The sequence below is a fragment of the Calypte anna genome, chromosome 17, assembly GCF_003957555.1.
Source record: "Calypte anna isolate BGI_N300 chromosome 17, bCalAnn1_v1.p, whole genome shotgun sequence".
NCBI classification, from domain to species: domain Eukaryota; kingdom Metazoa; phylum Chordata; class Aves; order Apodiformes; family Trochilidae; genus Calypte; species Calypte anna.
In genome coordinates this window covers 1,752,568-1,773,333 of record NC_044262.1, presented here as the reverse complement: position 1 = coordinate 1,773,333, position 20,766 = coordinate 1,752,568, and the positions used below count along the sequence as shown (strand labels likewise).

The 20,766-nt window shown below is 45.5% G+C and overlaps 1 protein-coding gene across 7 annotated transcripts in view; it reads right to left on the bottom strand.

Moving 5' to 3' along the window:
• Positions 1-20,766, bottom strand: part of EXD3 (exonuclease 3'-5' domain containing 3) — a 215,484-nt gene that overhangs the window by 88,633 nt on the left and 106,085 nt on the right. For all 7 annotated transcript variants that reach the window (XM_030461428.1, XM_030461430.1, XM_030461425.1 and 4 more), the window contains 4 exons: positions 19,903-20,069; positions 17,437-17,607; positions 11,124-11,177; positions 9,272-9,403 (listed from right to left, as the gene is read on the bottom strand). In XM_030461428.1, coding sequence (XP_030317288.1) covers positions 9,272-9,403; positions 11,124-11,177; positions 17,437-17,607; positions 19,903-20,069 — 524 coding nt within the window. The remainder of the gene's footprint in view (positions 1-9,271; positions 9,404-11,123; positions 11,178-17,436; positions 17,608-19,902; positions 20,070-20,766) is intronic.

The following is a 20,766-nucleotide window of genomic DNA, read 5'->3' as shown; positions in this document are numbered from 1 at the left end:
CAACCAGCAAGTCCAAGTCGTTTCCTCCTGCAGGACTGAGCTCTGTGATCTCTCCTTCTTTAAAGTCCACGAAATTAGACTGCCAAATTAAAACCCTGGCAGATGCAGCAATGGGTGGCCTGCCCAAACCTCTGTAGGACACCCACACTCCCTGAGCTGCCTGAGGTGGAGCAGTCCCTGCCATGGGTACACCTGACATGTACCTTTCTCCTGTAGTGACCACAAAGCACTGATCCAGCTGTGCCAACGGGAGCTTCCATTTCAGCTGGATTACCCTCAACACCTGGATCCCCATGTGCCCTCTCCCCAGGCATGAGCCACAAACATGAGGGACAGAGAAGAGGACAAGGGATGCTGGGCCACCCTCCTGGCTGCAAGACTGCAACCACTGGTATTTTAAGGGGCAGTTAGGAAAATAAGCCTGTGCTCACTTAAACACATGATGTTCTCCTGCTTCTCTAAATTGCTCAGTAGGAAGAGCTCCCCCTGAAACCACTTAGGAAAAGGCTCTGTGTGTGTGTGTAAGGAAGTAGTGACTGGGGATCAGAGAAAACCAGGCTTCCCACTGTGTCTTTCACAAGCACTTCCCTGAATTAAAGGATGATCAGCTGAGACTCTGCATCTTGAATTAAAAGAGGTAGATCATCTAAATCCACTTGTCCAGAGAAAACAGAAAGAGACACAAGAAACATGCTCTGAACGTTACATTTTCCACCTTTGCCAAAATTCTATATGCTGTCATTTCTCCCTCCAAGTTCTCATTCCTGGTGTCAGGAAACTGCAGGGCACTGGGCTCCCCTCTGGAAGAAAAAGTTGGGAGACTGTTCCAGATTATCACGCTCTCAGATAAGCTCATTATAAAAACCTTCCCTTTACCAAAGATTTACTATTGCCTTCTTGGGGCAGAGAGAAGAAAAAATTATCCTGAGCCTCTAACAAATGATTGACCCAATGACAGCATCCATGCCTAGCTCAGCAAAATCCTACCTTGGGCTTACAGCATGCAATACAGCTTAATTTCATCAAGATAACCACAAAATAGAATCTTCTTCAAGAAGAATACAGTATATGAATTGATAAACTAATTTAAGAGCTTTCTGCTCCTCTTTCCCCCAGGACACTGCTTTACCTGTCTCAGTTTCTGAAGCACTGTACAATCCTTGGATGAAAGGGTTTACACAAACCCAAATGGTCTTTTCTTACATCAAGTAAGTACTTCAGACCAGATGCACCTAAGGGGAGAAGGTCATCTTGAAAAGCCTAAACCTTACACGTATTGCTTGCCATCTTCATCATTAGCTGCAAACAACTCCACAGCAATAGATGAAGAAGGAAATCTTGTCCCACAGGGGTCCTACAGGGATTCACAGATAGGCAGTGTTGGCACCAGTGTCATCTCATACAATTAATACTATGAATAAGATATTCAGTTCATTTAATGCCAATAGAAAGTTACATGCTGCAACTGCAGTCCTGGCAAATTCTACAGTGAAGCTCAGTTGTACAATGCTGACTCAAATGAAAGCTTAAAAAATGCCTGGAGACCACACATTCTTCCAAGGAACAAAAGTCTGCTGCCAGGATTAACAGCTGCCCAGGGAAAAATAATCTTGGATGACTGCAAAATTGTTCATTCCCCCTGAAGCAGGTACCAGGATTTCATTGCACTTGCAACAACAAGATAAGGGTTTTGTGCAGGATGCACCCCAGGATTTAGAAAAAACCTTGCTGTGATATTGCCTGTGCTACAATATGTCCCACATCAAGCTGCTCAGGAGAAAGGCTCCTGTTATTCTCTACTCAATCATCTTGAGCTGCACAGAGAAAATGAAGGCCTGGAGCTTTCTGGATGGGTTCAAAGCAATTCACTTCACCTGAACCATTAATGAAGCTGGTCACTCCATTGTGAAAACAAGAGTTTTGACATTATTTAACTTTTAATGAGCAAAGTTTCTCAAATAATGAGACTCTCTAATTGTACTGCTGGTCTATGTGTAGGATTATCACCCTGAGAACCCTCCAGTAAAAATATACAATCATTCAAACACCAGGAGCTGGACACCCCATCCTTACCATGACACACAAACAAAGAGCATTATAAGGGCACCAATGTCAAAAAGGAGGAGAAACTCCACAGTGTATAAAACATGGGAATTTTGACTTCTTGACACAGTCAACACACTGAACTCTGACCTCAGGAGGCACAGGGGACTGGAAACCAACAGAACTTAAATTGGCTACAAATCTCTTGTTTTCTCATGACATTTGAGAGAAAACATGGGGACGGTTTCCTTGGGACACATGGGAGTTATAGCTGTGTCACTGCCTTCTCCAGAGAGTTCTTCCCTCTCCTTACAGTCACTCCATCACTGTCACCCACTGACCTTTCATTACTTTCTCCCAGTGCACCAGCATCACTGCATCCCAGCACTTCAGGAGCTGGCCAAACCCACGGGAGGAAGAAAAAACCTTGTACAGAACTGTATAAAAGGACATTTACTCAGCACTACAGTGTCTACTTTTCTCTGCTAGGCTAAACACAAGTGCTGTTTTCACTGCCAATCATTTGCTTGTGCTGTTCCCACTGGCTAAACCCAGCATTTTTCCAGCTAGTGTTGCCCTCCAGGAAAAAAACACAGTCATACCTTTCTTATGCTTAGCACAGGGCAACAAAACTGGTTCCCAGGCAGAAGGATGGCTTCCTCAAAAGAAAACATTTGCTGTCAGCTGAGGTTTGACCTCTAATGGCTAATTTGGCATCACCATTTTGAGCACTGTAATATATAGCACTGTGAAAGATTAAGAGCATTTGCCCCCCTGAAGTTTAATATCTGTCTGCAGCTTCCCAAGCAAAAATAAGAGAAGGGAAATAAATACACAAACCTTGGGTACAGCCTCTCACAAACATGCACAAAAAGAACCTAAAAGATCCGTGAAGGAAATGTCACTGGAAATGAAGCTTTTGCAGGCACTGAAAAAGAAAATCTGCAACATGAGACTCTTCCTGGAAGAAACACAGCTGATCTGCTGCATTCCCAGGTCTGCCTTCCAGGGCTCTGTGTAAAACATAAACTTCATGCTAACCCTATGGAAACAGTCAACATGCTGCAGAGACAACAGTCTGCTCCGAGCTGGTGAAAGGGGAAAAAAAAAGTCTCAGGCTGTCATTCTTCCCTTGCTGTGACCTTCATGCTCCACTGAATTTCTGAAGATACTGAAATCTTGGCAGGGAAGTGTACAGTCTGTGGGAACCAGGCAGCACTGCCGAGGCTGGCTGCTGAGAATTAGGCCCAGTCAAGCCCTTTTTTGGGGGGCTCTGAGCTTTACATGGAGAGCAGAGCGACAGGCTGGGAATATTGGTGCCCAATGCACTCGTGTGGGGTGCTGGTGACCCCCCCAGCCTGTCCCAAGGTGGAGCTGGTACAGGCAGTGTGCTGCCCACCCTCCTGCTCAGTGCTTCCCCATGGCTCCATGGTTTATAAAGCCTCAGAGATCAGCAAAACCCTCAGCTGGAAAGCAGAAAGGAGCACAACTTGCCACAATAAATCAAATTGCAAACCTTGGTGCTATTTAAGGATGGTCATGTAGAGCCTCTCCAAGTGAGCAGAGCTGCATCCCTGTGGATGGAGGGAGGCAGCACCAGGGTTGGGTGCTTTCACCACCGAATCCTCACATTCAGACCAGCACCTTCTGAGGTCAATTCACTGCCTCAACGATGTCTGTAGAGGTAGAATAATACCATCTGTGCTTCCTGGCTAGAGCCTCAGCAGCACAAGTTGCAGATTACATCTAAATTGCCAAGCCCAGGATAAACAAAAAGCTGATGAAGGCCTTGCCCTCTGTGCTGTACAATCAGAGTCTGGAGGAAGAAATCACAGCCTGCCAAGTGGGTAGGCACAGGGCTGAGTTTTTGGTTTGGGTTAAGGGCTGTTGAGGAGCAAGCAGCTACCTCACATCTGGGGAAACCACAGATGCTGTTAATCACAGGTTTTCCTGACCTGTAGCCACTGACAAATTGCATCCTATGGATGAACCTTTCATTAAACCACACAGGGTTTCAAAACAGTACTCTCTTTCTCAGCATTCCCAAGCTGACAAAATCCAGCACACATGACCCTGCTTAATTCTTCACTGAGATGGTGACAGGGCCCTTACCAACCAGATTTCAGGGCCAAAGGGAAGTGAACAGGGACACAGTGTTATGCCAGGGCATCTCAAAAAGTAAAACATGAGCTTCAAGAACTGACATTTCCAAAATCCTTTGATGATCCCCACAGCCCCATTTCGGTTGCAGATGCTTCTTGTCCTAAGCAGCTCCTGAGACAAACCCCTCTCTATCTGCTGAGGGCAGAAACATTTTACTAAATACAGAGCCTTTAGATTTTACTGGTTTTTTTACTGCTCATGGGGAAGGACAAGTGGTAGATTGAAAATAGTAAGATGACTGTTGGTCAGACCAGGAAAGGTGACCACAAAACAAAACTGGTCCCACTTCCATGACAGGCTAGGGCAGGGAGATAGCTGCTCAGCCCACAAGTCAGTGAGAAAGATGATGTCTGGCAGTTCTCATCATCATCCGGACTGAGGGAGCAATCCACATAAAAGGAACAAAAAAGCTTGATCAGATTGGTGTGACAGAGGCTCATGAGAGACACTCACATTTTCAACCTAAAAGACAGCTTGAGGGATCTATATTACTAATTATCGACTAATATTGCCAGAGTTCCCAGGCTGGCTTCAAAGGTTCTTGCAAAGTGCCCCAAGCAGAAGGTTTTTCATCTAATCATAAGGCCTTTTTCTTTGTCCCTGCTAAATGGATTGCTTCATACTGGGCTCCCTCTGCGTAAATCAGCTTGCACATGATGAGCTTTGCAGTGATGAAATTCGTTACCTTAACCACAAAAAAACTGAAACATTTGCTGCAACTGTTAGAACACTTTTGCACCTAATTTAAAAAAAAAAAATATGGTGGTTTCCTCTCTACCCACAACCCCCCCCCTCCGCCTACTCCTAATCCCATGCTAACACCTTTCTAAAAGACTGGGTTGAGCAGCTTTGAAACTGAAAGAGCAGGGAAGGGGGGGGGGAAGATATCAGATCTCCAGACAATGAAATAAAGCAGCTATCTCTCACATCCTGCAGCACTCAGGCTGAGGTCATAAGTTAAACAGGACATCAGAATAGGTGATGTAATTTGCTTATTTAGGATCAGAGCATTCAGTGAAGTGAAAGAGACAACCTATTTGGATTTGCAGATAATCCTATAATAAATGCAGGGCTGTTCAGCTGCAGAAAGTGCAGCTGCAGCCTGGTTTGGTTTGGGTTTTGGTTTTGGTTTTTTTTTGCCCCTGCACATTTATTTTTGCAGAGGGTATAATTGCAATCACTTTTCCTTGCAGGAAAGACACAAAATCTCACCTGGGATCAAACCCCCATTGTGTTAGGGATTGTTCAAACAGAGTCCTTGCCCTGGACAGCTTAAAGGCTAAAGGGTCAAGTCAAACAGAGGGTGGGAAAGGAAAGAGAAGCCCAGGGGAGAAAAGGAGGTGGCACAGCCACACTGCAGGGCCCAGGCCCCCATCTCACTCCTTCCCTTGTACACAAGAAGGTTTGGACTCAGAGATGAGCAGAAATGATGCTCTCAAGTAAAGCACAAGTCAGCTTTCCAGAAGATGGACGGGTCCTCCTGGCACCAAAACTGTCTGCAGAGCCTCAAACCAGCCAGGATTTTACAGCAGAGTTATAAACCTTTAACAACAAGGTTCTTCTTTAGCAAGGGTAATTTACCAGCACTCCCATACAACACCAAACACGGCTTTCCCTTCAAGCCATGGTGACAAACACTTGTGCTGTAAAGATTTAAAGCTAACAACCTTCACTCTTTATCTCCTTGTTTTATCCCCTATATCACTTTCTTTAGCAGACTTTGGTTTTTTCTTTCTTAAATGCAAGTTCTGTGTTATAACTCCCTTCAAGCTGCAAAGAACAGAGCATCTCTGACCTTCCACTCAAACCAGTTTGTTTGCTGACCCCAAGGCTGCTCACAACAGGTCCTGGCAACTCCACAAAGATCCTCCTGACCCGTGTGAGAGACCAATGTGCTGAATTTATCATGTACCTTCAGCATGTACTCCACATAACCCCTCTCTGAATGAGCTATTGTGGATTCCTGAAAAGAAGAAAAGCTGTATACAAGTGTTAGAGGTAGAGAGGTATATAGTAGAGGTATTTGTATACAAGTTATACAAATGTGTTAGAGGTGACAGACAAGACGGTTGCATTTCAAATCGAGGGAAAGGGTTCATTTCAAATATTTTAAAGCTATCAAGTATAAGGCTTCTTGGGTTTTTTTTTCAATGTCAACAGAAGACAGAATTAATCTTATTTTCACCCAACTCCCCTAATGTGCTCTTCCCAAAGGCAACACCAGGCCTGGCAGAAGTTCCTGTCCACAGGCAGCTTCTCCACAAGCAGAAGTCCTTAGGATGCAGCACTTGGAAGGCAGATGCAATGAGAAGCTCATCCTTGGCAGGCCACAACTGATGCAGCCAGCAGCATTTCTGAAGCCTTTAACCAGAGCAACCAAGCCAAAGCCCAGCACAACAGAAAGCAGAAATGCCAAGAAGCTGTGGGTGAAATTCTCCATCCACTTGCTGCTCAAAGTCAGACAGAGGTAATCACTATTTGCCATTGTTTCAAAAGAAAAAGCAATATTTTGGCAGGGTTACAAAGCAAACCCATTCTTTGTATCTGTAAAAGAGAGACAGTCCATCCCTGCCCAGGGAGCTGACAGAGGAAACATATTTTACAGGAATCTTGGGTACAGCATTGAATTGGGACCTATTTTTACCCTCTGCTCTGCACTACACGCATTAATTGTTACAGCAACAATATTTGCTGACATATTCACTCACATCATTTACAGAGCAGAAGCCCAAGAGACAAAACAAGCCCTGGCTCCACCAGACAGGGAGAGGCAGGCAGGATGCCACATTGCTTCCTGTGACACCCAGAAAAAACCCTTATCTGCTATGGATGATCAGGGGGATAATCCATCTCCAGCACAACAGGACTGTCCTTCAGACACCCACCAGCAGAGCTCTGGGGAGAAGCAGGAGAGTGGCCCAGGTTAGGAATGGCCATTTCCAGCCTCCTCCTCTGGCCCAGCAGCACTTGGGGGTTTTTGGAGGATGCCATCCAAACATTCCCTGACCCATCAGCAATGCACATTTCTGCAAGAAGGTGGCAGACATCCAAGCAGTTTGGAAGACCTGAGGTCTGTCACCCAGTTACAGACCAGGAGAGGCAGGCACAGCTCAGCAGTTTCAGGATCTGGCCTCCACCCTAATTAAGACCAATTAGGTTTGCAGAGAATGAAGATGCTTTCCAGAGAACTCGCCAACCAAGTGCTGAGGTCTCCGCTGGCCCCGGTGACCCCAGAGCAACCTTCTGAAAGCAGAAATTGCCATTTTTCCCAGCCAAGAGCCAGCAGTTCTGCCCTATGCCCCTTCCCAGGGTGCTCCCATCCCTCTGCCCCTCACAGAGGTCCTGACCACAGCCCCGGCATTCCCGGGAGCCTCGGGGCTGCTGCCGGACACTCGCAGCTGGGAGAGCTCGGATCCTCCTGGAGAGGAACAGCAACGTGTCAGCACAACTCCCAACAGTCTGCAGAGGACAGCTGAACCCAATCAGCTCTAGAATGCCTAAGCTTTAAATGTAGGTAAATATATGATTCAGAACACGGAGCAGCTTGACAAATAACAGCATCTTCCCATGCCTCGTCGTGTAAAACATGCAGCTGTTCTACCACCACAATTTACAGGGAAGGCATTTCTCCTGGAAGTAAGAGAACACTTAGTATATATTCCTAGCCAGATTGATTACCCCTATTTATACTGTAAACTAAGACAGCACGTACTAAAAAGCCATGTAGTTAAACAGGCCCAGCCTCCAGCTCCTGGGCAAGGGGTCATTTTGTATCGTATGCCCCAGACTCCTGCAGTCATTACAAACACCACAGATTTCTGCAGCTTGGTTTCTTCTGTGTGCTCATTCTGCTGGTATTTCATCAGCCATCAGGAAGAACACTGCTGTTTTATGGGATCTCAGGGAATCAGAGAATCCACCAGGTTTTTTAAGGATTTTTTTTTTTTTAAATGGCAAAGAGGCCAGCATGCTCCTTACTATATAAAAACTGTTCTGTTCTCAAAACAACAAAACCACAAGACTGGATGTAATATAGCTGAAAATGTACATTTATCCTGAAGTGAGATCAACCCATATTTTGTCGACCCAGTCTGCATGGTGTTACGTCATTCTCCTCCTACAGACAACCTGCACAGCTGGACAACTCTCATTTTCTCTGTAAATTACAGATACAGTTTCAACAACCAACACCAGATACAAGCAGAGGTCTAGAAACTGCTCTCTGGTGTGTCTGCCCAGAAGTCACTGCTATTCCCAAGCACTCGTGCAGTTCCACCCAGCCAAGAGACCCCGTGAGCTCTACCAAAAGGCACCGAGCCAGACTTCACTGCAGAGTTCAGCTGGCCTGTTTATTCCTAATTTATAGCCAGATTTGCAGTTTCTTCTTTTCCTTTTTTTAAACAATGATAAGCTGAGAGCTGCTGAAGTCGCAAGGTGGTTTACATTACCATTTTTGAAGGGATAGGTTTCAGCGTGTTACCCTAACAAATACAAGGGTGAAATTGGAAGAGATGGAGATTTGAGCTAACACAATTAAAATTTCTTCTTAATAACAATCCACAGATATCCAGTGCCAAACACAATCAGGAGTCATCAACTAGCACGGACATGAATTAACCTAATAGCTTCTGGAAAAAAATAAATACAGCCCTAAAAAATTCCTCCTATTAAAGTAATTAAGTGTTATCAGAATCACAGAGCCATAATTAAACATGGTTTGCAATTAAACCAGCATGTGTCCTAGACAGAACACAGCAACAAAGAGAATATAACCATGATAGTCAATGCCAAAACACACGCCAAGTACCAAAAATCAGAAAAACAGCTGAGTTTCTCCCAAAGCTGCAGAGGGGGTGCCTCTGCTCTTCTGACTTAGTCAGCAGCACTTCTAAGGGATGTTCACACACTCTGAACTCCTCACAGCTTTGCAAGCTGTTGCCAGAGCTCAAGCAGAAATCTTGGGAACTAAGCAGGAGACACAATGCATGACCCAAAACGTGCAGGACCCGTGGCTGCTGGGCACGACCCCACGAGGAAGATGAAATTTAACCCAAACTCCTCCTACCTGGCAGCGGCTGAAGATGTCTGCCAGGGACACCTGAACGTTGAAGTGCTTCAGAACCTGAAGGGCCTGTTCTTTTGCCTTTTCTGAGCAGTTGACAGAGAAACACCTTCCTTCTGCTACTTGGGACTGCAGCTTCAAAAGATAATCAGAAACCAAAAAGAGAAGTGAGGCACTCGATGCATCTTGGTCCATGTTGTTTTTCCAGTATACTTGGTTTGGTTTGAACTCAAAATAATATCAGGACTTGGTGTGTGCTTACAGTTTAAATTTTGATCTAACAAAGACAATTAATAAATTAAAATTTAGCTACTGGTGCAATAGCTCTGAGGCTACTGAAACACTGCAGGTTTTATATGTGTATATACATGAAAAATTATTGCCAAAATCCCCTTCTACTTATAATTTGGTAGTGTGGTGCTGACAGAGGTAATGAGAGGAAACTGAATTAATACAAGTTTTCACATGAAACCTGGCCAGATCACAAACAGCATGCAAAAGCAGAATGATGGAAATGACAGTTTTTATACACTGTTCCACATGGAGCTGACGGATGGTCAAGAAATTTGAAGTGGTTGATGTAGTCCCTGGATGTTTGTTATGCATTCAGCAGAAACATTGGTAGCTGGGAACAAGCACTGGGAAGCTGCAGACACTTCTTGATGAACATGCTGAGTACTCACAGTGGGATGGGATCAACTCCACACCTAGGAAGGAGCCTGGCAGAGCCATCCTGGCCTTGTCAAGGGCAGACAAAGGCAAGGACACAAAGGGAACCAGACATTTCCCAGGACAGTGCTGCACACTGGGAAGCAGCTCTTTTCCTTTTGCAATTCTTCCACAGTACTTTGAAGTCAAAGCTTTGCCAAGTAAGATTCTGCTGGATGCTGGATGCCTATTGCATCAGCTGCAGGCTCAAGGAACCTGGAACCAAGGAACCTGGATGAGGAACCTGCACCATGGCATGGCTGCACTTGTGTTTTAGAGTGGGGGGAGTTTTCTTCAATGCTCAGCTATTAGGTAGGAAATCAGCAACCTACATTCTGCAAATAGTCCAATTAGGTACTTGAGGAGTTGGGAAGTTTTCTATTAATAGTTTGTAACAAAGAAATTCTGCACTGTGGCTCGTTTCTGTTCCAGAACAGTTTCTCTCTTCCAAATGATGTTTTGTGGAGCAATAAAGTGTCAAGGACATGCAGCAGGCATCATAACACTGCACCTACTGGCTTGGCAGGTTCAGTATATTCCAAATAACACTCCAGTTTGAAGTGTATCCCATGAAGGGCTCTGAACATCTGGTGCTGAGGGTAAGGTTGGTTTTTGCTTTGGTTTCTTTCATATCAGTAGGAACACAAAACCTCTACAGCTTCTATCAGGACCCAGTGCTTGGTGGCTGCCATCCCCTCCCTTCCAAGACTGAAGAAATGTCTTTAAGTATTGAAATGTCAGTGTATGTCAGTGTGGAGCCAGCCAGCAAGCACCAAGCTTTGTGACAAAAAACATGGGAACTGAGCTGCCTTCCACCTGCCAGTGAGGCCAAACAGAAACACTTTGTTCTGGATTGCTTGGCTTGATTTCCACCTCCTGTCCCCCAAGCAGTGTAATTGCTCTCCCTGCTGATGCAGGACTGTGTACAGAAACAAAATTTCACCCTGAGCTTTGGTCATTGAGAACAGCAGCCTGTCAAGACCCTTCATGTTGTTTTTAGAGTAGAAAACATGAAAAAGCCAAGCCAGCTATTGCATTCACATCTGACTTTTCTTTCATCTGACTTTTCACATCTTCTCTAGACTTCACAGCTCAGACCACGCAATGATACAATGCCAGAAAAATGCCAGAAGCTCTGAACACTTACAGTCCGATATGGGAGTCCAGAGGTTAAAATGACTCTTCCTTCCTGTCGGGCAATCTGGAAAAAACAGTAAAAATCATAATGAGCATGGACTGAAGTTCCTCTGGCTTCAAGCTTTCCTTTCAGTGAAAGCAGAGAGAGCATGAACTGGGGATATGGAGCCTTTCTCTCCAGAGTCAACCCACACAAGGCCAAGAGCACCTGGGCCTGGTTCAACAACATCCTCTTGACAGTGATAGCAGCCCAAGGTGTCACTTACTCTGTGTCCCCTCCCTGCCAATGCCTTGCCTCACATCTGCTGGAACCAGCTACTTGAGCATCTGCCCTGCAGATGGCCCAGGGATCCAATCCACCTTGAAATAATTGGATCAAAAGCATTCCTATCTTTTTTTTTTTCCCCTCTCTTAACTCACACTATTTCTGCTTCCCCAGTCTGGTTCACAAAGAAGCAAGCAGCTCTGCTCACCCAGCAACACACAGGGGAGAAAGGCAAAAATAACCTAAGCACGTAATTCTGGCCAAAAAAATGCACCATGAAATAGGTCTGCAGACTTCACAGATGTTAACAGAAGGATGCTGACTCCACTCCTTCAAGATAAGACTCTGTTATTCTCCCAGCAGCCTGAGAGCAGACACACAGAAATGATGCATCCTCTGCAGGCTGCAGAGAACATCACCATCCGAGTTCATCATCTGCCTTGCAATCATGTGCTTTTATCAGAGGTCTTGTCCTTCAAGGGAAAGGTCTGCTGAATTATCAGGGGACTAATTACCCACACTTCTGACCTTCCCAACAGACTGAGAGACACTTTCAAATGGTTTGATGCCAACAGGAGATATGAAATCTGGAGCTGTAATTCTTCACAAGGATGAAAGTGTGACTGATCTTCATATGATTCAATGACATCTCTCCCTCCCACCTCTTCAGTCCCTGCTGTAGGAGGGAAATAGTTTTACAGCCTGACAGGAGGAGGATTCCCATGTGAATCAGCACTCCAGCTCCCCCAGTGCTGACAAGAGATTGGCACTTTGAGGTAGGCACGAGGTTATTTCTCTTCTCTGGCTTGGATTAAGTTGAAAGCTTTTGTATTGTTCACTGTTTCCAGATGTGTGTCACGGAGGTCTCCCTTTTGGATCAGAGTTTCATCTCTCTCTGGATCACTCTTTAACCCTGGCAGGACATATTTGGGATCTGAGTCCTGCTGCACTTCCCAGGCAGTCTGACACCACTGAGCACAGGAAGGGAACACACAAAAAAAAAACAAACCAAGATTTTCAGATTTGGTCTTGGATAGCTCTTCTCTTAACAGTCACTGGACCTATGGCAACATGAAACGAGGGGCAGAAGGCTCTGAAGGCACCAACTCCCTGTGCAGCCATAATTTTTTTCCCTATTTTGACCTTTCAGGTAGCCACTTCCCTCCCTTTTTTTGTGAAGTCACTCTTCAGCTGCCAGTTCTGCACTGAGAAAGTGATTGGCAACAACTTCTAAAGCATCCTCCTATGGGCAAAATTACTGGATTTCTTTCAAAATCAACTCTCTTTCTCAATATAGGAAAAAAACTTCAACAGGAACCTCGAAAGGGCAGCAGAGGCACCCAGTGCTGCCCACAACACTGCTGGGTTACTGAGCAGCCCTGCCAAAAAACCACCCTGGTGGCACAGCAGCAAAAGTCCAGCAAGGCAACAGCAAAAGCTCAGCACAGTGATTTGCTGATAAGGGAAAAGAGATGTGAAATTCCTTCAGGCCCATGTGTGCTTCAGGGTAAGTCTGAGGATTTCACAGCTGGAACACTCCACTCTGACTTCCTGCATCCAGGGTTAATTAGTTCAAGCTTGATAAATCCCCTTATCTAAATGGCTTTGCAGAGACAAGCAAAGAACATCAAATAAAAAAGGAGAAAACTCTTCCAGCATGTTTTTCCGCCTCTGGAACAATGACTGGGAGAAATGCAGAGCCAGAAAAGCCATGGGGTAGCACAGGAAACCATGGAGGATATGGGCTGGAGAAAAGGGCACTGTTCCTTCTTTTCCTCTGAAAGAAATAAGGGAAGGCAGCACAGGGACCATCTGGGATATGTGTGTTGGGAGATGGAAATCCAAGGAGAAGCACAAGCAGAGCAGTGTGGAGGGGTGGGTGTCATCCCAAGTGCTGCTGAGAGGGCATTGGCCTCAGGCTCACAATCTATTAAAAATCCCAACTTCCTCTGGAAAAGGCTTAGACCTTCTGAATGGAAAGCACTCCCTAGGAACTTGGTATTATTATTTAGCCTAACGTGCCTGTCTGTTCAGCCAACTTTCACCTTGCAGAGATGAATGAACACAAATGAATTACTCAACAGAGACCTGGGAGGACGATACTGAGGAGAGAGCCCAGAGAGAGCCTGTGATTCAAAGCCAGCACCAAGAGCAGAATGATTTGTGACAAGATAAAGGATCCTGGATTAAGGCCAAAGAAGGTTTCAAGCAACAGCAGCACAAGGCTGTAGATTTCTAATTTAAAATTTGCCAAGGCCAAGGATGACACGTGTTGGGTAATGCCACGTGCCCTTGAAAGTGCAGCCTGCAGTGTTCCCTCTGAAAGGCAGCAGTGCGAGAGAAGGTGTGGCAGATGTGAAGCTGTGAGCCTGAGCTTAGGCCAGCAAGGTCCAGCAAGGTTCAGACAAAAGAAGGAGTGGACAGAAAGCATCTGTTTCAGGACATGTGCTTGAAAAGTACAGACATGGATCTACTTTAGAAGTGGATCACAAACCTCAATCCAACCCTTAAGTCCCTACCTGTAAAGCAGACAGTAAAGCAAGACCTGAATAGGTCTGTGAGCACATTCAGTCTAACCCTGCAGAGCACTTGCTGTAATGCTGGCACTGCAACCCTAAAATTCTCTGCAGCATTCCTGAAAACCTTAAATTGTACAGAGTTTATTGCATGATTTCATAATGTGGCCTTAGGGACCACACTGAAACCAGCAGCCCAGTTTTGTTTCTTAATGCAGACCCATTTGTATCAAGGTCTCCAATGAAAAACATTCTCCTCCTGCTGACCAAACATCAAAAGGGAAAGGCCTGACCTTTAAGGCAGAACAATTCTTCATCTGTCCTCTACAAATTTACTCTGCTGACTGGCAGGGAGATAAAAAGAGGAGCAAAGCTGAGGAATTCATATACATCAAAAATATGGAAAAATACATTCAAAGCTGAGATGAGATCAGAGATTAGATTCCCCCATTACATGAAGCTCTGCTTACTGCAATATTATATGGCCCCTTTGTGTCCCATGGCTCCAAACCAGTCTGGGAAAATTCAGATCTAGGTGTACATTGCTCTAACTGGATCCTGGGATCCATCCATGCCTGGCCCTCCTCTCTGACTCACCTGGAGTTTTGGGGGAATTGTTGTAACTCTGCAAGGGAACCTTCTACACCATGGGAACTGCAGGAAGCCAGTTCTACCACCCTTCTGGATATTACCACACTTCAAAAGATACAAGGTTTGCCTTGGTGTGCAAACTATTCTTAAAGATGAGCATGATTTTGAAGACTAAGAGCATAGTCCATTAAAAAAATAAACCAACAGTATGAATTTCTGCAATTTTTCCATTTTTAAAGATTTCTTGTCTATGCACTTGGTCTCTTCTCCCAAATAACCAGAAACAGAATAAGAGGAATGAGCCTCAAGTTGTGTCAGTGGAGTTTGACATAGGGAATATTGGGTATTTCTTCCCTGAAAGGGTTGTCAGGGCCTGGCCCAGGCTGCCTCATCCCTGGAGGGATTTCAAAGCTGTGGAGATGTGGTGCTGAGGGACATGGGGCAGTGGTGGCCTTGGCAGTGTTGGGTTAATGGTTGGACTTGATAATCTTAAAGGTCTTTTCCAACCAAAATGATTCTGTGATTCTTTGATTATGGCAGATACCTTTTAATCCTCTACTTCTCCAATCAATTCCTAATTAAATGGAACCATTAAATTCACTGAGTGCAAACTGGTAACACCACAACACCCAGATATGGGCAAACAGGGGAATTCACTGGCTTGGGATGTTGCAGGTCCTGTTCTCATGGCTGGCAGGTCTGAGATTGCAGAACTGGCATGATAAACTTGCCATGACAACTGTTGACCAAAATAAAACATTCAGCCAACAATATCAGCACAACATGAAGCTGCACACAGGACACAGACTTCAGCTTCAAAACAATCCCTGCAACACACATCAGTCTATAAGAAAAAAGAAAGCAATCCATAGCTGCCAAAGCACAACCTACAAAGCTCTCAGGCTTTCAAGTTTGATCTCAAGTAGCAGAGGATGAAGGACACGACTCATTTTATACCAATATTTGAAGTCACCTTAGGAAGCAGCAGGAATGAGAACAGTAAGGAGCAAATGCCAGGCAGCTCAGGAGTTCTTGGCACATGGGGATGTGTAATATGCTGAGAAACTGATATCAGCCTGATAGATTGATTTCAGTGAAGTGACCTCAACGAAGAACAAACTCTAACTCTGTACACACTTCTGTGTTCCGGGTGACACCAGTTCAAGACTGCTGGGACAACACCCAAATTTTCTATCTTCTACTCACTGACCAAGTCCCAAACCTTTCTCCTGGCCTTTGCAATAACATTGACACATTTTTGGGTGTAGGATGATGGTCAACATTAAATTTCTGTTAAATCAGGACTAGGCAGATATAAAGCAGGGTAGGAGGAGTCTAGTTTTATCTTTGATTATCCAAGCACAGATCAAAGGCTCTGCAATACAGTAACAGTCCAAGGGCTTTTGATAGTGAAAGGATGTTTGTCCAGTCACCATAGAGAAAGCAATGTAAAACATCCTGCTCATAGCACGATAAGGTATCAGGATGAGAAGCAGAGACAGGGCTCTGAGGGGAGGCAGTGAGAACTAGTTTGTTTAAATGACTTGTGAAAGTTTGGCAGAGATGAGATATTAATTATTTCTGCAGAAGTTAGAGCCTGCAGAGGATTCAGGCCAAGCAGACATTTGAAGAGGAAACATCCTGTGCACCAGGCTGGGGGATCAGTGCACATTTGATAGCAACACTCTGTGTGGGCTGAAGAGCTCCACTTCTGGTGTAGCAGAAATATGTCTGAAATGAAGAGCCATGTGGCTCTGCTCTGAGAGGTCAAAGCTGTTATGGAAGTCCAGATCCATGTTCAGTGTCCCTGAGCATGTTAGAGACTCTTCCTGTCTGAAACATTTCACTGCAAGTTGTGGCTGATCACCTTGGAGTCATGTCACAAGATGGTAACCAGCTTGGCTGTTATATGGCAATTTATTAGGTACATTTTACCTTTGATTATGGTTCTGCTCAACTGACCCAGGCACAAGGCAGGTCAACACCTTCCATGTTAGCCCAAACTGGAGTCCACCAGAAACCAAAGTGAATTTGGGGTTCTTTTCCCTGATTTTTTTCTTGTTTCAAATCTCCCATCACCTCCCCATCAGCTACACTTGAGACTGCAGGACACATCTGCACACTCTGCTTGTGTTCTTCTCATGACTTTAAACACCCCAGCTGTCACTGACCCCAGCATACAGACACAAACAAGGTTTGGGATCCACTTACCTCCCATCTCTTGGAAACAGAGAACTGAGCCCATGCACTATTGTAGGGACCAGCTGCCAGCAGCTCCTCAGCCTGAGCCACAGAACCTGATGTCAGCAGAGACACAGGAAGATGGGAGTGCTGGGCAGCCCCTGCCAACCTGCTGCCTGCTTGGCATTAGTGATGAACTGGTGCAGCCATTCAGTCAGCAGCACAGAACAGAGAATGATACGGATTGGAAAGGACCTCTAGAGATCATCCAGTCCAACCCCCCTGCCAAAGCAGGATCACCCAGGGCAGGAACACACAGGAACACAAAGGAGACTCCACAACCTCCCTGGGCAGCCTGTGCCAGTGCTCTGTCACCCTCACAGTAAGGAAGTTTCTCCTCATGTTGAGGTGGAGCTTCCTATGTTCTAGCTTAAACCCATTATTCCTTGTTCTGTCACTGGGCATCACTGAAAAGAGATTGGCCCCTTCCTCTTGACACCCACCCCTCAGATATTTATAGGCATTGATAAGATCCCCTCTCAGCCTTCTTTTCTCAAGGCTGAACAGCCCCAGGGCTCTCAGTCTTTCTTCACAGCAGAGATGCTCAAGTCCCTTCTTTATCCTCACAGCTCTCCCTTGGACTCTCTCCAGTAGATCCCTGCCTCTCTTGAAGAGGGGACCTCAAAACTGGCTGCAGGATTCCAGGTGAGGAGACCTTCTCCAAGGAACACAGATGGGAGCTGTAAACACACCCACCCCCCAGGACTGACCTCAGCAGCTTTCCTGTGATCATCCTCATTCTCCAGTATCTGGACATCGACACCAAGGCAGCGAAGGTAACGCCCAAGGCCCTGCAGCATGTTGTCACAGACCACCTTGAAATCCTTTGGGGAGATGGGAGCAGAGGAACATGAGGTCTCCTTGGTAGATCCTTTGCATTGCTACAGAACAAAAAGAGCTCCATCAGCAGCAGACCAGAGGGCTGATCTCAAGTATTTTTGTGTTTCACCTCCCTGCATTCACTCACCATGAAAAGTCCAGCTGTCCCCTCCCACCTCTATTATGGTTTCCCCCATGCTCTACAACACCTCTAGATGCTCCTTCATGTCTTTCTGCATCACTCACCTACACCTGGGCTGAAGGCAAGACACAATAGAGATAATTCTGAACGAGAACCAAACCCAGACCTTCAGCCTTTCCCTGGAGAAATGCCAACCTGCTCTTCCATGAATTACATGGACAGTGATTTTCATGAAATCACAGAAACACATCTTCAAGGTTGCTATTTCCCTATGGAATTAGACTGCAATTAATATACACGTGCCAAAGTTCTGATTTGGAAAGGGGATGGGCCAGACAGTGGGAAAGGCAGGTAGACAAAGCAACCACGTCAGCTGTGTTATCTTTGAAAGTTTAAAAATAGGTAGTGCCTGAATTCTGTTTATTTTATTTCAAATGTCTGCTGCTGTGGCAGTTCCTGCAGTGGGAGACTTTGTTGTTGAGAGGCTCTCAGAGTACAATAGCAAAATTCATGGAGAAGGGAAGTTACTGAGGAACCTCCAATGCTCAGCTTTGCTTCCAGGAACTTGAATCAGCTGAACTGGCTGAAGGACACAGCCACCACCTCTGCAGGGATTTCTCTTTTGAACCAGAGTCACTGCAGCATCACAGATCAGCTCTGCAGGAGAGGACTCAGGCCTGGCAATGCTGCAGCACACCATGCAGATACACCTGCTCTGACTGGGCAGATTAACTGAGAGCTGAATGCTCAGCCTGGGGGATGCTGCTCTTCCCAGAAGCTGGCACATGCACTCAAAGCTCTGCAGCACTGGCACCAACTCCTGCAAGGACTGTGGTGGATGCAGACATGGTGCTGTGATACCAGAGCAAGCTGAGCTCTGACTTTGAGGTAGCTGGAAGACACTAATCCTGTGCTGCTGCTTCTGTAAGAGAGATGTAAGAGAGTAGCAGCTGGCTCTTAGTGAGTGTTTATTGAATGGCCAGCAATGTCATATGCAGCTTTTTTCTCATGTTTCATGCCAGCAGAAAGCAAAAAGCTTATAAAGGAGAATAGTATCATTAGCCCCACTTCAGACTGTGGCCCAGGAAATACTGGGAAAGAGGGCTTGGAATCATGCAGGATGCAGAGCCAGGACAAGTTGGCTTCTTTGAGTCCCAGTCCAGGTTTTACCAACTACTCCTTGGTTAATGGATCTGCCTGTAGAGAACACAGAGATGACCCCTGAGTTCACAAGGTAATTCAAGCCTCAAGTACTTACTTTTCCCACCTCTGCAGCAGCCAGTCAGATCTGCTATAATATACAATATTCCCATGAACACAGAGTGGTTTGGAAACTCCTGAGCAGCTTTGTGTTTTACTGCCTGACACTAATGGGATATTGTACATTTACACATGCTTGAACAGGAGGATCCTGGAAAGGTGGCTGTAATCTATAATAAATAATCAATAATCAATAGCATCTCAGTCCAACCATGAAAAGTATTGGCTCAGGACACATTTGAGACTACTCCAAAGGCTACACAGCCACAGTGAGTCTTCTCAGCTAATAAAAAAACCTTTTTCTGCTCATATTTTTGTAGGTGCATGAACAACCAGATGGTTGCATTTTAAAAGTAAAACTATTCCTGAGAGAGAAGGACAAGTCCCATTCCAATCAGAGATACCCAGTTCCAAATTATGGCCAGTGGAGTTTAAAGGGTCTGTCACAAGACATTGCAAGAGAAGGAAAGTCATGGGCTGTGTGATGGTGGCCAGGAGACAGAAACAACCCATCAGCAGAAAGACTTCTTAGATCAATTTCTTGGTTTTAAGTTTGCAGACTTCTACTCCAGACACAAGGAAGGAGGCATTCCCAATGTGAAACCAAAGTGTAGGAGCTCAGTTAAAGCAGGGAAGTCAAAGTTTTGAAGCCACAGAATTCAAACCCACAGCACTGAAGAGCTATGGAAGGAGCAAGGTCAGCTGAATTCTGTCACACAGACCTGCCACAGTGTTTTGTGAAGACAAATGAACCTTGAACTGCAGGGAAAGCTGAACCCAGGCACATCCTGGGAGGGATGTAAAGGGAAGGAGCAAGGGAGATGTTTCTGCAATAGTCCTGAGAACAGCCCACAAACAGGCATGCCATGCATAGCTAGTAGTATGACAGAGACACAGCAACATATGATTTGCAGGGGTCTTGAGCAACACACAGCTCTTTGAAGATGTTACAAACCTGTCCAGAAGGTGATGGTACTTCTTGTTTATGCAGCTGCTTCGTTGCCATGGGTTTTATGCTTGGTTTTCCCACCAGACTTTCAGTCAGGTCTGAGCTCAGACCAAAGCTTGCTGGATCCTTACAGATTTTCTCATAGATCTCCAGTAAACAGTATGCATCTGAAGCTGGAAAAAAATGGAGTAAGAGCCTCAGCTGGTTTCATGCAAAAGTAACACAGAGGCTTTCCTGTTGCAAGGAAGATCCTGGAGTTCTGTAAACATCACTGAACAATCTGTGAAGCTCCAGCTTATTGACATCACACCCTGCACTCTTAAACTGATTCCATGAGCACTGCACTCTGACACCATCTCAAAGAGCCAAGGCAGAGGAGCCCAAAAAGCAACAGGTCCTCTGCTATCTCTGCCTGTAATGTAATGCAAATTGTAGTGTGCCTGGTCAAACCACCAGGTCTGATAGCTCCAGCCAACCCACGTTACACTCCATTGTTCCTGAGCCCACGGTTTATTACCACATCTTGGCTCTGGGCAGGTAACTTCCCCATTAGATGTAATATCTTAAAAAGTAATAACCATGTTGTTTGCCATCACCTGCCCACACGCACTGCCGTGCGGCTGCTGTGCCTTGCAACGGGAACTGCCTCAGTGTCCCAGCCAGTTCTGCAAGTCCCAGTGATTAACTTTTGTGGGAACTGTGTCAGCTTCAAAGATAGCTGAATTTAACAGAGGGCTGGGTCACTTTAGTAGACTGTCCTTTGATGCCCCAGGAGAAGATGTAGACCCAGACTTCTGACTCTGGTGTAATCAGTGCTAAACTCCCCCAGTCCCTCCCCAGAACAAATTCTCTGCTGCAGTCTCTGCCACT